The 16805-nt window shown below is 35.2% G+C and overlaps 1 protein-coding gene and 1 long non-coding RNA gene across 6 annotated transcripts in view; both read right to left on the bottom strand.

Moving 5' to 3' along the window:
* atp6v0a1b (ATPase H+ transporting V0 subunit a1b) overlaps positions 1-6743 on the bottom strand; it is a 45359-nt gene extending 38616 nt beyond the window's left edge. For 2 of the 3 annotated variants that reach the window (XM_039666614.2, XM_039666616.2), the window contains exons 1-5: positions 6649-6743; positions 5139-5314; positions 4965-5043; positions 3430-3527; positions 3217-3345 (exon numbers count right to left, since the gene is read on the bottom strand). In XM_039666614.2, coding sequence (XP_039522548.1) covers positions 3217-3345; positions 3430-3527; positions 4965-5043; positions 5139-5255 — 423 coding nt within the window. In that variant the 5' untranslated portion in view covers positions 5256-5314; positions 6649-6743. The remainder of the gene's footprint in view (positions 1-3216; positions 3346-3429; positions 3528-4964; positions 5044-5138; positions 5315-6648) is intronic. The other variant, XM_039666615.2, reaches the window with a different exon arrangement.
* Positions 6744-8178: 1435 nt separating this feature from the next.
* On the bottom strand, positions 8179-12200 carry LOC148969583 (uncharacterized). 3 transcript variants are annotated; one of them, XR_016149347.1, is made up of 5 exons: positions 10264-12200; positions 10091-10151; positions 9886-9966; positions 9549-9653; positions 8179-8654 (listed from the first exon to the last, which is right to left on the bottom strand). It is a non-coding gene; the product is annotated as an uncharacterized LOC148969583 (long non-coding RNA). The 3 variants fall into 3 exon arrangements; XR_016149348.1 differs by having other exon boundaries at positions 10361-12200; XR_016149346.1 differs by having other exon boundaries at positions 10091-12200.
* Between the last annotated feature and the right edge of the window lie 4605 nt (positions 12201-16805).

Below are 16805 nucleotides of genomic sequence, written 5' to 3'. Positions count from 1 at the left end.
AAGATTTATATGCCATCAGTTTCTATTTACGATCGATTTCTCTATAATGTAGGTGTAGAAGTCAGGCCACTCAACCGAGGTAACGTAACGTTATAATCCTGTCAGATCGTCCATGCATTGAGTGAGCGTGTAGGCGGCTACGGGTCGGCCAATCTGGTTCTGTCCATTAAAAATAACTTTTGGAAATAACAATCGCGTTCCCAGACACTGAGTGACCTTACACAATAAGATAATATCGGATTTTCTCCAGTCATTGTTAAAAAAACAAGCTAACAATCCTTGCTAACTAGCGTTAGTGAAGCGGCCAGAGGGATCTTTCTGCCTCCACCTAAGCTCCGCCCACAGAAAAACGTCACCATGTTTACCAACTGTAAAAGGGTAAATAACTATCCCTTTAAGTACAAGCGGCAGCACTATTCACCGTATTTTCCGCGAACCAGATTATAAGGCGCATCTTCAATGAATGACCTATTTTAGAACATTTTTCGTATATAGGGCGCACCGGATTATAAGGCGCATAAGATACTGCAGTCAAACGTTTGACTGGGTTTGCAATATGCATCCACTAGATGTGCTAAAGGGAATGTAGCGAGTGCGCGGCGCTGGAGGTGAGGCGTTTATTTAGTAAGCGTGAGCGCGCTGAGGCGGGCACGTAACTTACATTTGCAGCCTGACTCATATGAGTATTAAATGTGTGGCGTCTCGCTGACAGCTACAGCTGGCTGTTTTGAATGAGACGACCCGGTTACTGTGAACGGGGAGCGCTTTATCAACATTCTGTGACGCGCGAGCAGCACCGGGGACAGTGTGTCTGTTTGTGTGTCTGTTAAGAGTGAGCGCTCGTGAGCGGGCACGTGACTTACACACATAACCTGATTTATACGAGGTTGAACTGGCCGTGTGACAAAGTGGGCATAAGATAGACACTGTATTTGACAGTATTAGCATAATAAGACTCGAAAGATAACTTACCCAGATAGCAAACTGACATTGAATCAACGTGGAAATATGACATCGAAACAACGTTGATCTGACATTGTTTTGCTCATCGAATTAACGTTGAACCAACGTCAGACGCGTCATTCTTTCAAAACTAACGGAAAATCAACTTGAAATCAACGCGTTGTTTCAACTTTATGAAAGCAAACCAATTGTCGATTTTCATTTAGCTTTGAAGAATGCCGCGTCTGACGTTGGTTCAACGTTAATTCGATGAGCAAAATCAACGTTGTTTCAATGTCATGAGAGACGTCGTTTCCACGTTGATTCAATGTCAGTTTGCTGTCTGGGTAGTCCAGTATTCAGGAGCTGTTTGACAGGCTTCTAGTGCCTGTGAGCGTCGGGGGTATGCCGCACGCTCAGAAAAGCGCACGTTAGAACAACGCGTGCATTAAATGTTTAACCGGCAAGGCTTATGCAAACAATGAACTTTTGTGAATTGCAGTGTCCCATACCTATTCCTATACCTATACCCTATACCTATTAACATGTGATGTGTATGCTACGTCGCGTTGTACAGTTGAGACAGAGGCGCCAGAAATGAACTGATAGAATGCACTGTAACAGGATACTACGATATTTCTTCAAAAGCAGATCGTGGAGACATTTACTATGCGTGATATCGCACACCCCTAGAATAAACCATTTAACAAATAGTCGACTAGTCGTCGACTGTTATGCAAAACTAGTCGACTAGCAAAAATCAGTAGTTGTGAAACCCCTAGTACGGAACGCTTTTGCCGCTTTTCCACTGCATGGTACGGTACGGTACGGCTCGCTTTAAAGAGCCCCTATCATGGATTTTTGAAAATGACTGTTCATATAGTGTGGAATATAGCTCTAAGGGAATGAAAACATCCTGCAAAGATTTATATCTGAAAGTGCACCGTATATAAAGTTATTGTCTTTCAAAAGTGAGAGTCGACTCTGAGTCTATGAAATGAATTGTTTTTGAAACGAGTCATTAGTTGGTTCGTAGTGACGTAGAGACATACTGGCCGCCCAGTTACTGCGCGCGCAGACGGAAGTGTAAACTTGAAGTCTACACATTCAAATACTTCATCATAGCATCATGTCGAGAAGACGCTGTTCTACAATGCAAAGATAGTTCATCCACTTTGTTTTCATTTACCAGGGACGAGCATGTGAAGAATCGGTGGTTAGAGTTCATATTTGCAACGATACCACAACAGGATAGCCCGATTGTGTTCTCATCATTTTAATTAATCGTTCAAAAACATAAATGAATTCAAATGTGGATTCGCAAGCGGTTGTTCCTGAAGGAGGGCTCAGTAACTTACTTACCCAGTGTATATGAATCAGCTTCCTCCTATGAATCACAACCTGTAAGTATTATTAATAATTGTTGCTTTTATGGGTTTTGAACGGTTTTGTAACGTCGGGCGCGAGGAGGGAAGGCGCAATAAGTATGTGTGTGCGCGTGTGTGTGTGTGTAAGTAACGCTCAGCGCAGCTTCTAGGTCTCCAATGTCAATTTTTTTTAAATATGTGAAATGTTTGTCGCTGTTATTGGAGTTGTCATAAAGAAAAGAGCGTCTTGTAGTTCTGCAGTGCTTTATCAATATGTTTATGCATAATGCTAACAAACAATAACTGACTGGGTCTGTCATCAGACCAATCACCGCCGATTAGCGTCACGCAAAGGAGTGGTTTGGAAAAATGAGTCGTTGTATGAATCATTTGGGAGTCGGTGAGCAAATCAGTTAAAAATAAACGCATATTATAAGACAAATAAAGTGTTTTTTATCCTTGCATGCACGTTAAACTGTTTTTGAGAACTACTAAAACAAAAATAGGACCTGTTTTAAACTACTTGCTTGACTGCTTGAAGAAAAAAGAAAGAAAGAAAACTTCCCAAAAAGAAATAGCTGAATCGTTATCAGTGGACGAAGTGCAGAGTCAGTAGATGTTCCTCTAGTTGGTTGCCTAGGAGCAAATAAACTATAACGGTCAGACTATAATCCCACCCACTTTGAAGCGGTACTAAATGCAGTGGAAAAGCAACCGAGCTAAAGCAAACCGAGCCGTGCTGAGCCAAGTCGTATCGCACAGTGGAAAAGTGAAGCGAGGCGAACCATACTGAGCCGTACCGAGCCGTACCAGCACTGGAAAAGCGTCATAACACCTCGAAAGGTCTTTAGTTCTTTTAGTTACTCTCCGTGGATTGCTTTCACATTGCCAGAGAGGACAGGCATACCTCATCAAAGAACTGCTGGGTACGTCTGAGGATATGCTTGAGTTCGGTCAGCTCTAGAAAGTTCTTCTTCAGGGCCTCTTGATTAGTGTTGATCTCCTTCAGCTCATTCTCCAGCTTCTCAAAGGTTGCCTGGCGATCAAAGATATAAATATAAGTTAAACATAATAATAAGTATAACCAAAGTCTAACATAACCAAGACAGAGTAAAGTTACCTCAAGGTCAATCATGTCTCGTGGGAATGGAACTTCAGGATTCTCACCAGTGTCCATAGTTGGAATGTTGGCTTTCTTAATCTCCTTCTCCACAAACCCTGCAGAACATGACACAATGCAGTGATGGATAATAATATTTAATAATTCGTTCTCTTTGATTATTTTTCACAGGGTGAAGGATGAATTTTTGTGAAGGTTTATGCCCGACCCCTTCCCCACCGCAAAAAGTATACTTGTAACAAAGTAGGGTAAAACAGGGGTAAATGTGTGCCGAGTGAAATTTTAAGGCACATTTTATTTTATTTTATTTTATTTTATTTTATGCTAATCTAATCCACTAGATGGAACAAAAAAAATTATTTTATTTTAATTTATTCTAATCTAATTCACTAGATGGAACCAAAAAAAAAAAAAACATTGCACCTAAACATGCACTATTTAACTTTTTTTTTTTTTTGGATTTATGTAGCAAATGATAATCATTAAAATTACCACATAGAGTATATTTTGATTTTCAGTTTTGTTTGTAATTAAATCAACAGTTTTTCAATAATTGAAGAATATGTAAAAGTATGGTATTTGGAGTAAAAGTGCCGGTGAAATGTACAGTAATTAACATGATAATAAATAACTGGCTGACATTTCCAATTTTTGACATGATATGTTAAATTTACATGGCTAATATAATTTATTACAGTAAGTACATTTATTTATGTCCACACAATATAGATCATATTTATAATGAAACAATCATATTTACAAATAGAATACGAATCATTTCATATTAATTCATAGCATGGATTCATTATTAAAACAGTGCAAGAACCTTTATGAATATATGAATGTTTCTGAATATTTTAAATGAACATTTCATGACAAAAATATCTATTTGAATTAAGTAAATTATTTATCTAAATAAACAGAATATGGTAAAACTTTGCTGAAGTGACTGTACTTAAACAAGTATTATTTTAGATATTAAGCAAAACATATTACTTTATCTATTACTGTAAGTATAAGTATTTGTATCAATACTGGCGTCTTTTTACCAAATTGTAACACAAATGTGTGAGATGGCGAGAATGGTTTAAGTCCCCTTTACCATTTCATTAAAGATTTTTACACAAAACAAACTTCTTTTAAGATTTCTTCCCCTTTAAATTCTCCATCAATGTTCAGTAAAAAGATATAAATATTTGTTTTACAGTCATGCACTATGTGCCTTTTAGCCCCAATGTAAATGTATAAATCAGGTATAATGTAACATAGTATAACTAAACATTTAGAATTTTATATGTTAATTTTTTCTTCCATTTTTTTTATATTTTGGTATCTTAATGGTTCCGTTAGTGATGGTTTAGAGTAGTACACATACTGTACACATAAAGGAATATGTGTTCATTCTATCACACCTGACTTTGTCCACCATGTTAGCCAATCAGCTACTCTCTTCAGCTGTTAAACATTCTGAGGACTCAGGACCGTTACTGGTCTTGGTGTATACAGTATGTGTGTCCCTGTGTTGATCCACTCACTGAGCTTCCTGTCCATCTCCTCACAACGTCTCACTTCATTCACAAACTTCCTCTGAAACACGTTCACATCAGGGTTGAGCTGAAAGAAAGAGGTTTGCACTCAATATCAACAGATATGAATATGATAGAGGAGAGAGCAGGAAGAGAGAGAGAAAGCAAACTGTCTCTACTCACATCTCTGAACTGGACCATTCCCAGCTCTCCCAGTTCACTGACACAGCAATAGGCCGCTTCAGACTGGAGGAAGAGCTGGGCCAGAGTCATCTCCTCACTGCGGAACAACTCCCCCATGATGCAGTAGACCACAGGAACTCACACACGAATCAGAAATCAATCCCACTGGAAACTACCTGTCAGAAGGATATTTTAAGGATAATATAGACAAACAGAAAGAGATAGATAGATAGATGGATAGATAGATAGATAGATAGATAGATAGATAGATAGATAGATAGATAGATAGATAGATAGATAGATAGATAGATAGATAGATAGATAGATTTTACATGTCTTTATTATCACTTTTGAACCATTTAATGCTAAATAAATCAATTAATTTATTATTTTTTGATTAAATAACTGCAGCAATGGTGAGCATAAGAGACTTCTTTCAAAAACATTTTTAAAAATTCTCAATTATTCCAAACTTTTGACAAGCCATTGGCAGTTATAATTAATTAATTATATTAATTATTTAAATACCTTTTAAATATAATTCTACATTAATAGATTCGAATGCAGGCTTTCACAAAATTAACTGAACATTTGACATTTATTTCTAATATCCACAAATTGTTTAGATGACTGAAATAAAACAATGAAAGAAATTACCATTAGCCTAATCGAATTATTCAGAAACGGAGGCTATATATTTCTTCTGTTAAGAGAATCTATGAGCTGGGCACAGCATCTCTCGCATCTCAAAGAGCCGATTGGCTGAAAGCTCAGCATCATTTCTGAATGGCCGATGAACTCAACACCCCTCACATCTCTAAAAAGTGATTGGCTAAGAACCTCAACAACGTTCGCATCTCTGCGAGCTGATTGGCTGATGCCTCAACATCTCTCATCTCTGCCGCACTGTCCTTCAGCTCTGAAGGACGCCATTACCCGCTCCTCTCTCTATTGCTAACAATAATTTTTAGCAGAGTTTTATCACATTATATAATTAACAGATGGTGGCGCTTATGAAACGTATAATACATGCATATTCATTTGTAAGATGTTCATTTTTGTTTAATAAGGCTATAGTGAATCATTTTGCCATCATCCCAAAATTGATTATAAATAGACCAGTTAGAGAAATATCACTCCTGTAGTCGCATTTTCTAAATGAAGTAACAGATTAATTCCTAATTGATCAAATGACCGCGAGAATGAAACAGTAAGTTAATATTCTCTGGAACGCAGATTTTACAATTCACTAACTAAATGCTGTTAACGGTTTATTCTTTCACGCGAATATAACATAACATTGTTACCATAATCACAATCAGAGCAAATATTAATGTATGTATCACTGCTATGGCAGACAGATCAGATTAACCATATTTAAGCATCTCATTCCAGCGACCACAAATTAAATGGTTCCTCCACTCATTTATGTATTAAATACATATAGTGGAAGTGTTAAATGTGTGGATAGAGATAAAATCACAAATATGTAAAAGATAAACGCTCTCACCGTCCTCGATGTCTTCAGAGATCACTTCACCTCTGCGATGATGATCAGCCAGACGTGCTACGTGACGTCACGCCTGCTGCTGCTGTCAGGGTCACGTGATTGCTTTTTCTGTGTACATTTATGTACCGTCTCCTTTGTTTACGACCAATGTTTATAGAGTGGTTTATTATTATTTTTTTAAAAAATGTTGGTTGTTCTTATTAACGTGAGCCTCTGCTATTAAAACCAACCCTTGGGAATAAGAGTTGGTACGTTAATTGCATTGATAAAAAAAGAGGTTACGGATAAAATGAATCACCATTAGGCCTACTGAAATTATTTAGGGAACATGATTTGATAACTTAGAAAGACAAAGATTTTTATAAAAGCATATGTTTTCTTTTAGATAGCTGACATGACATTCCATTAAAAAAGACAAACATTTATAATATGCATACAACATTAGATCTGGGCAAAGCTGTTCATCAGCATCCTCATTCATCAGTTGGTCATGATGCGGGACCACACACAGGACAAATAATCACAGTATCTGCTTATTCTTTATTCTGCTGAAGGAAAATAATGGCATGACAATGCAGACAGGGATAATAACCCTTACCAAAATAAAGTATACTTCAAGTTTATTTAACTAAGTATACTTAAGTAAAGTACAAGTATTTCTCCCAAGTATACTGGACATACCAAGTATACTAAGATCATAGTACTAGTAGTATACTTGTAAGTATACTAATTTAATACTTCTTGGGACTAAATTGGCCCACTTTTTAGTATATAAAAGTATACTTTTAAGTATACTTAAAGTGTAAGAGTGGTAAACTTTGAGTTCACAACTAGTTTACTTCAAAGTTTTATTTTGTACTGCAGTTATACTACAAGTGAACTTATAGACATACTTCTAGTTTACTAGTTATATACTTCTAGCCTGGATTTTTAGTTTATGAAAGTACACTTTTAAGTATACTACTCAGTAAACTACTAGTTCAATAGTTTTTATACTATAAGTGTACTTGTAAGTTTTCTTTCAGTGAACTTAACATCATACTTATAGTTTACTATTTATATATTATTTTTTTACGCTGTGTTATATGAAAAAAAAAACCCAGCATGGTTCATATACAGCAACCATATATGTATATATGACCAATACATGTCCTATAGAAAATCAGACCGATTATGGCCCCTTTCATACTAAATAGCACACATACAACTTATAGGGGAATTTTGTGTCGTATACGAATACTGTAAAAGTCTTATATGAGTTGTACATGACAAAAGTATCGAATGGTGTATGGTACTTGTAGAAAACACACAATATTCATATACAAATCATTTAAAGTTCTTATATCGAATCAAATGAGTTTTACATGACAAACATATGCAATGGTATATGGTTTTATTACAAAACAACTTAAATTCATATACAAATCATTTAAAGTTCTTATATTGAATCATATGCTAGTCAAATTAAAGTAATATACGATTTATAGACATTTTGTGTAATTTTTTTATACTTGTTATAAAAAAGTGTCATACAGATTTCATGTTTAGATGACCAACATGACTTATACAAAGTTTGCAAATTTGGAAATTGTACAGTACAGAATTCTGTTCATTGTAAAGTTTAAAAAAGGCAAAATTCAAACAGTGGTTTTAACAAACTATTTATTTTATTAACAAACAAGCCCCTTTACATCATAGGTTAACCTTTAAAATAAACAATGAATGCAAAATATAGGTATTTCTGTCAAATGGTCTGTGATACTTCAAATCCTGAACAGTGAATGTAAGTCCAGTGTCAGTGAAGTTGATTCAGTACCTTCGACCTGCAACAGTACAGCAGTGCTCGAGTCAACAACAGTCAGCAGAAGAACAGTTCTAGGATACGAGCGGATCAGTCGCAGGGTACGAGTGGATCAGTTGTGTCCAGTTGCTAACAGTAGAGTTTCATAGAGCAGGAACGGCTGTGCAGATCCAACTTTCTCGAAAAATCCTGGAGTGCTGGTTCTCTAGATAACACAACACAAAACCAGATCGATCACAATTAATACAATTTGTGTCACACAAGAAACTATTTTGGTTAGATTAAGAATAGAATTTACTGATTTCCAAGTAAATTAAAGACTTCATTCATCCAAAAATGTTAATTCTGTCATTAATTATTATTATATGTTGTTCCAAACCAGAGTTTTGTTCATCTTCGGAACACTTAACGAAGTTAAGCCTATACAACTACTATTTCCAAAGCCACGGAAAGGAAATCAAAAGTCAAAACCATGTCCTTTGGTAAACTTGAGGAACACCCATCAAAGTACAAATGTGGGGAGGCGTTGCGACAGTTGTGTTGCAAAAGTGGATCTCTACCGTCAATCAATGCAAAGACATGTTACGCACAGAAAAAAATCCTGTTGAAAATTTTTAACTTTGCCGTCAATTTGCCGCAACGCTAAAAAAAATGAGCCTGCCTGCGACGCACGAATGGATTCAAAGTGTTCAAGCGTATACATGTGAACACAGCATAATGATGTACCTTTATACCAGTGATCTCAAACTCAATTCCTGGAGGGCCACAACTCTGCACAGTTTAGCTCCAACTCACACGTGTAAGGACGTTTCTAGCAATCCTGAAGGCCTTGATTAGCTCAATGGATCATTTGTGTGCTTAGGTTTGGAGCAAAACCGTGTAGTCCTGTGGCTCTCCAGGAATTGAGTTTGAGATCACTGCTTTATACCTTTCTGGGGCTTGAAAGCGGTAGTTGCATAGACTGTCAATGGAGGGCAGGAAGCTCTCAGATCTCATTAAAAATATCTTAATTTGTGTTGTGAAGATGAAAGAAATTCTTACATGTTTGGAACAACATGAGGGTGAGTAATTAATGACAGACATAAATTTAGACACCCACCTTAAGAAATCTCCCTAATAGTCAGCCGCCGGAAGAATCTGTGTTCCCTTCTTGTGGCTGTGATGTTGGACAGGTGATAGGCAGACATTTCCCAGTCAGTGGAGTCTAAAATTAAACAGCAAGAAAACATATACCTGTCAAGTCATGAAAACAATTGGTTTGAAAACTAATTTTAAGTCAAAAATAAAAATTACTTTTGTAAAGTTATTTGACTGGACAAAATCAAAATGAGTGTTATGAAACACAGAAAATCATAGTTATACGAAATAGCAACAAAGCTATGATTATTGTTTTTGTTTGTGCCCATGATTCTCTCATGTTATCTGTTAAATCTTACCATCACCAAGTTCTAGTCTGTACAGTCTTTAAACACCAAGCCTGGTTAGCATTAGCCACTCGGTGCATCATAGAAATGCTCCTAGAAAAGACAAATAGCTAAATCAATAACTTACATTTAAACATAAAAGCATAACCACCAAACATCAAAAGTTATTCTGATAAGTACATTTTGCATAAATATTTAATCTGAAAGAATTAATTACCCATTCTAAGAAAATTGGTCGTCCAAAAAAGGAAATTTCACGTGCATTGTTGGTCTGCAGTCTGTGAGTTGTAAAAGATAGTTTGAGGAGGATAAATACTTTTACTATTTGCACGTCACAAATATTGTCATAAACAATATAAAACACGTAATGTAAGGAGTTAAAACACTTACTATTTGTTTTTACTGTTAAAAGCACATCACATATATTGTTAAAAAAACAATATAATGCCATGAAATACATATTGTAGATTAGATTAAAAACACTTACTTTCTGTGTTTTTCCTGTTAACGTTACAAGCAAACCTCCCTCGTCGTCAGCTCAGTTTTGAGTCAAAGAAGATAGTCGCCTTGGCTTAGAGAAAATATTCGGCTCGTTTAAGCGCACAAAGCATTTAAATATCGCTGAAAATAAATATATTATAAAATACATATTGTAAATTAGATAAAACACTTACCTTCGCCGTTTCCCTGTTAAAAAACAAACGAATCCGGGTCAGCTCTGCATCGGAATCGGGCGTCGACGGAAGTGCCCCCCTGAGAGCGGTTTAGCCACGCACAGCAAACAATAAGACGTTATACAATGCATAAATAAATGCGATAAAACACTTAATCCATGCGCTTTCCCTCGTCGTCATCGAATGCCTTGCATCGCGAATCATTGAAAATGGCGTCTATGTAAAATGTCTCTGCATGTTTCGTCGCGCTCAACAAGTAAAAGTCCCGGATGTAATTCATCATCGAGTTTTATTTAAATCTTTTTTTTTTTTTTTTATTGAATATGTATCAAATAACAAGCAAGTACAGAGCACAAAAACACATAGAATTCCGACATGTTATATCAAGTATATTAAACTTCACACATGGAAAGAAATAAAAAAAATAAAAAAATAATAAAATAAAAAAAAATAATAAAAAAATAAAAATAATAATAAAAAAAATAAAAAAATAAAAAAATAATAAAATAAAAGACATACACAGAGGAAGTTTTATTTAAATCATGGGGTGCACCGATTTAACAAAGTTGCGTCAAACATGTTTCTAGAACAGTGAATAAAATGTTGAAAATTGGCGAGAATATATTTTTGTATATGTGATAAACTCTGGTGGTGATATGCATAAGAATACCTTAAGGAAAGTTTTATGTTTGTACAGGTTAAGAATAGTATTTTATTTTATTTTATTTTTTTATTCAGAAAACTTTAAAGGGAAATACAAAGACATTTGAAAACCCCAATTCTGATAATTTACTCTGATGAAGATATACATGTCTTTCTTTCTTCAGTCAAAAATAAATTAAGGTTTTTGAGGAAAAAATTCTAGGATTTTTCTACACAGACTTCAATGGTAACCAAAAATTAAAATTTTCTAAGAAGGTTCAAATGTCCATCTCAATGTAGCTTCAAAGTCTCGACATGATCCCAGTCAAGAAGTAAAGGTCTAATCTAGCGAAACGATCGATCATTAAAAATAATAATAATAATAATAATAATAATAATAATTAAAAAAATACTAAAAATAATAATAATAATATTATACTTTTGAAACTTCTTTGAACATTTGAATAGTTGGTTGCCATTGAAGTCCATTCTGTGTATAAAAAAAATTAAGTGATACATGGATATCTTGGATGACATCAGGGTGAGTTTGAAAGTCAACTTAATACTTTAAGATATATGCTGGACATGAATATTAAATTAGCATTATTTTCCTATGTTTTTACATAAAGAAAATCTATATGGCTTTTGTGTAGGACATGCAGTATATGACATGTATGATTAAAATATATATTAATATTATGCAATTTATATATGTTGATTTTTCAGCATATATGTCTCTTACAATATTCTGTTGGAACATATAAGAATCACAGGTGTTTTTATTTTAGCAAACCTTTTCCATATGGATAGGTTACTACTTGCATATTATACTTGAAATATACCTTTTACTGTACTTTATGTACACTTGATGTTAACTCACTCTACCAGTGGACTACAAATATAAATATTCACAAGACAAACAGGAGTCAAAATCAAAAAGTCATTTACTTTATAAATTTTCATAGTTTTCAAACAAATATTGTTTTGGATGCCCAGTTCAAACAAAGGACAACACAGTACGGACACATACATAACTACCCACAAACAGGTTGTACTTCTTTAGTTTCTGCATTTAAAGTATACTACTAAGTTTCCAATTAGCTTATAGTATTTATGCTTGAAATAAACCATTAACTGTACTTTAAGCATGCAGACTTGATGTTAACTTGCATGTTAACTTGCATGTGAAAATTATTTAATAAAAGAGTAAACACAAGTACAAGCCAAGTACACTTAAACTTTCAGTATTCAGAAAGAATACTTTTCTTAAGTATATCTTGATCAAATGATTAAGTACAAGTATACTTAGACTTTTCTGTATACTTGTCAGTATAAGCCAAGTATACTTAAGTATACTTTTGTTAAGTATATATCTGAAAAGTATATTGAAAGTAGACTGAAAGTACACTCTCTTATTTTTAGTTTAAAACAAGTATTCTAATAGTACACTTGAATAAACTTATTTTTCGTAAGGGAAGTCTATCATTGAGCCCTCCAAAACAGAATCTGTTGACCATTGATAAAACTTCTATTATAAGGTAATATTTGTGATTTAAATATTAACATAAATAAATATAATCTAAATATAAATTAATATAATAATATACATAATTTGAAAAATTGAAAAGGAAAGGCTGATTAAAGGTAGGCCTATTTTATATAACCAATACTGATGATTAATGCACAATACTGTACATCCAGAAATTATGGTAATCATATGTATTACAAAAATAGGGTGCTTTTTTGTTTCATATTAACATTTAAAGTTGTAGCCAAACAATTCACACTTTTCTTTACATATAGTGCTTTATGTAGAGTATTCTCCTTTTGACACTTATGACAATATGAGTCTAACTTCAATAGTTAGCTCTCTGACTCAGACTGTTTAATTGTTTAGCCAGTGTTTACGGGAATAGACCTTTACTGTGTGTGGTCTGCTAAAGACTGAAGGTTTGTGTGAAACAGCGAAAGGTGAGAGTGCAGACCTCAGAAGAATGTAGCACAGACTCTGTAATGAACCTCTATAGAGTCAGAAACTACTGAAGAACCAGAGGTGAGAAACATACAAACGCCTAACAATTCACACTGACCAGCTGTAACAAGCTGAAAAGTTTTTCCTTTGCGTTGCATGGTAACAAGGCCATTCTAAGTATTATGAATTACATTACGTACACCTGCTAACTTATGATGTCAAAGCTTTGATATTTTGATTTTTATTTAGCACCCGACCCAGACAATCAATGCTTTGAAGATAATGAATACCTTCTCTGGCCCTGTTTACTAAGAAGCGCTTTGGTCAATTGGATTGCAAATGGACGAGGGAAACACATTCCCATTTACACCTGATGTTTTAATCCGTCTCTTTTGTCCACTTTCAACCACTTTTGTACTGATTTATTTGAGGAGAGGGACGGTCTATGGGTGGGTAAACTTGTGTTTGTTTTTTTTTTTTCAGATCTTTCGATCTAGTGGATAAAACAAGCTTGCACAATATTTTAAAGGAGACTCCAGAGAGCAGAAGCTTTCGTTTCTGCTCTGACAGCCACAAGACCACACCAAACTTGGTACATTTTCCATCTTCAACCCAAACTTGGGTCTTCAGCCAACAAATTTTAAATCCAGTCTTCCCATAATGTTAACACATTAAGTCAGTAGGCGGACAGTGGGTTTGTGGCTGTTCGAACACATTCGACTACGAGTGCTTTAGGAAAGCAATCTGGCCTAATCCGTTGTCCACTATCTCTGGAAATAGTAGAAAGTGGACAAGCTCAAAGTGTTTTAGACCCTGTACATAGCGTCGTCCACTTTCCGATCTGATTGACCAAAACGCATCTTAAAGGTGCATTGCGCAACATTTCATGTTAAAAAAATATGCGTTTTTCGGTAACGCTTCTTTTACAGTCCAGTTACCCATGTAAATACTATGTACTTATTTTAGTAACTACAATTACTGGGTAATAACTAGTACTAACCCTGAACCTACCCCTAAACCTACCTACCCCTGTTTCATGTACTTACCTTAGCCAGTTCTTTGTAGGTAATTACAGTGTAAGTACACTGTAAGTACTGTACTGTAAAAGGAAGCGTTACCCGTTTTTCTAACCCATATGCTAAAACAATTGCCTGATGGGCTGAATGAGCCCTTCTCTGATCACTGCGATTGCCTCTATAATCCTGTACAGTAAAATAAATGAGAGGGATTCGGGACATAATTTGAGACTGGGCGTGACGTCATGCGCGTTCACACTCACCTGGCTATGTTTGCAAGGTTCTCCATATCAGCGAAGACAACTCGAGCGGCAAAACTTTTGTCAACTTTCGACAAAAGTAGAAGATGGATTCAAATAGACCGGCTGCAGTTCATTCCAAACCCCAATGCAAACTCCACGTAAGACAAAGAAAATAAAACTTTTGTCTAGTGCCAGGTGTCGGAATAAGACGAGAGTCAACATCGGGAAGAGATCCATGTGATCCATGAGCGTGCACACCTCTGGTTGCAGTTTCGCTTGTCGCCAGAGGGGGCGTAGTTCTGCAAAAACCCAGAGACTTGCACAATGCACCTTTAATACCAAACAGGGTCTCTGATGTTTAAAGTTTCACTGAGCTAATTTTTGGAGTCACTCCAAATCCCCAGAACCATTTTTCCATTCCACTGGGAAGGAAATACATAATGTTATCATCAATAAATCTTCACTGAATATTACATTATTCTCTCTAAAATGTTACAGCTTTCTATAAGTGGAGAATCCAGTTGGTTTGTTTGCACCATTTCTCCTTGCCTTTGTTGTCATGGTTACTAGTTTGATTTCATTATCTCATTCATCTATGTTCCCCTCATTATCCTGTGTACATAAGTTATTGTGTTTCATTCTTTGGTTGTCGGAAATTGACTCTGGTCGGTTGTGTTTTCCTGCCAGTCACTGGATGTATTCCTGTGGCGTTGAACTTTCCTCTTCCTTGTTGTGCACCAAAGATATCTGTTTATTTTCTAAATTTTTCTTTGGTTAGATTGGGGTTAGATTAAGGATTGTTCTGTTATATTTTGTTCTTTCCTTTGGCACCGCTTTTGCTCTTTTCCCATTTATTGTTTGTTTGTTCACCTAATTATTTCGGTACATAGCACACCTTATTTTTGTTGCTTTGACTGGATTCAGTGGCTTCAGCTTGTTGTAAATAAAGTCCAGTTTTTTTCCCTTCAAGAAGAGGCTGTCATGTATTCTTCCAGCACATCTCACCCTCAGTAGTACGTTAATATATAAATGTTGTGGTATCTGCCCTAGACCTTTCAAGATTCGTAACAATTGTTTCCAATTTGTGACAATCAGTAATGGATGAGATGGAATAGTATGCTACACCCACTCGCACATGCATACACACGCAGGGCCCACACGCATAGTAAGAGCTCCAGTTATTTTTGTAAACTCTTCCTTTGGATGAGAGTTTTTTTTTTTTAATGTGCTGTATGGGAAAATTTTCCTTTAGGGAACTGAAAAGCGCTGCAGGTCTGGATGACATTCCAGTATCTCGCTGTGTCTGTGCCTGTCTAATACTGTTACACTCTCCAGAGCCATGTTATCTTCACACATATACAGCGCTGTCCCAGAGGGAAATTTTATTACTCAAGAGTTTGGAGTTGGGAATAGTTTCATATAAGTAATACCTTTTTCCTAATTCATCAGTGGGTATAAAATAGACACAGATGAGACAATTGTTGTTATACAGTATATGATTCACAGCTACAGTTTACAATTATTACGATATATTTCGATATATTTCAAATAGTGATTTGATTGGGCAGAACTTGTGAAAAAGATGTACAGTTTAGATATAGTACTTATTACATAAATAATATACTAAAAATAATATACTTAAAAATATACTGTACTTAAAAAGAATAAGTGCAAACTTTATTTACAATTAAAGGAAAATGTATTACAGTGTATATTTGTATTAAATACAATTCTAAAGTTGAACTTTAGAGTGAATTTTTGACCCGAATTTCAATTATTTTCTAATCGATTGCCTTTGAAATTAGTGCATGTACAGTACTGATGCTGTCTATCGTTTCTGTTGAAATTTGTAAAGAATTGCACTTAATTGTAAACTTCAAATCTAAAAAAAAGTATATAATTTGAAAAATAACTGTACTAAGAGGTTATATAATATTAATAAAATAAGGCCCGTAAAGAGCCCATAAAGAAAGTACGCTTTCAAGTACATAGTATTGTAATAACATTTTGTGGTGCTGTACAAGGTTATGTCCCATTATTTCAGTGGTGTGGTATTTGTCATGGTCATGTGATCATGACAGCCAAAAGGTGGACCATCCTTATGTAGAATAAAGGTGAACATGATTTCACCAAGTACAACATGTTCCTGAATCAACATCTTCGTTGATCAAGTTACCAGAACAACCAGGGTTAGGTGCTTCTACATCATTTTATTCCCCTCTGACTTTAGGAATAAGTTATGGGAATAGTTAGGACTAAATTTTTGCATTGGAATGATGTTCCAGGATTGATTAAATATGTTGTTGAACATGTCAGACTTGGAAAAATCACAGTGAGCTAGAATAAAACAATTTTTTTCTAGAGTAGACCATGGACTCTTCATCTA

This window comes from Pimephales promelas, chromosome 22, assembly GCF_988280905.1.
Source record: "Pimephales promelas chromosome 22, fPimPro1.hap1.1, whole genome shotgun sequence".
Taxonomy (NCBI): Eukaryota; Metazoa; Chordata; class Actinopteri; order Cypriniformes; family Leuciscidae; genus Pimephales; species Pimephales promelas.
The sequence above is the reverse complement of the archived record's forward strand: the minus strand, read 5'-3'. Positions and strand labels throughout refer to the sequence as shown.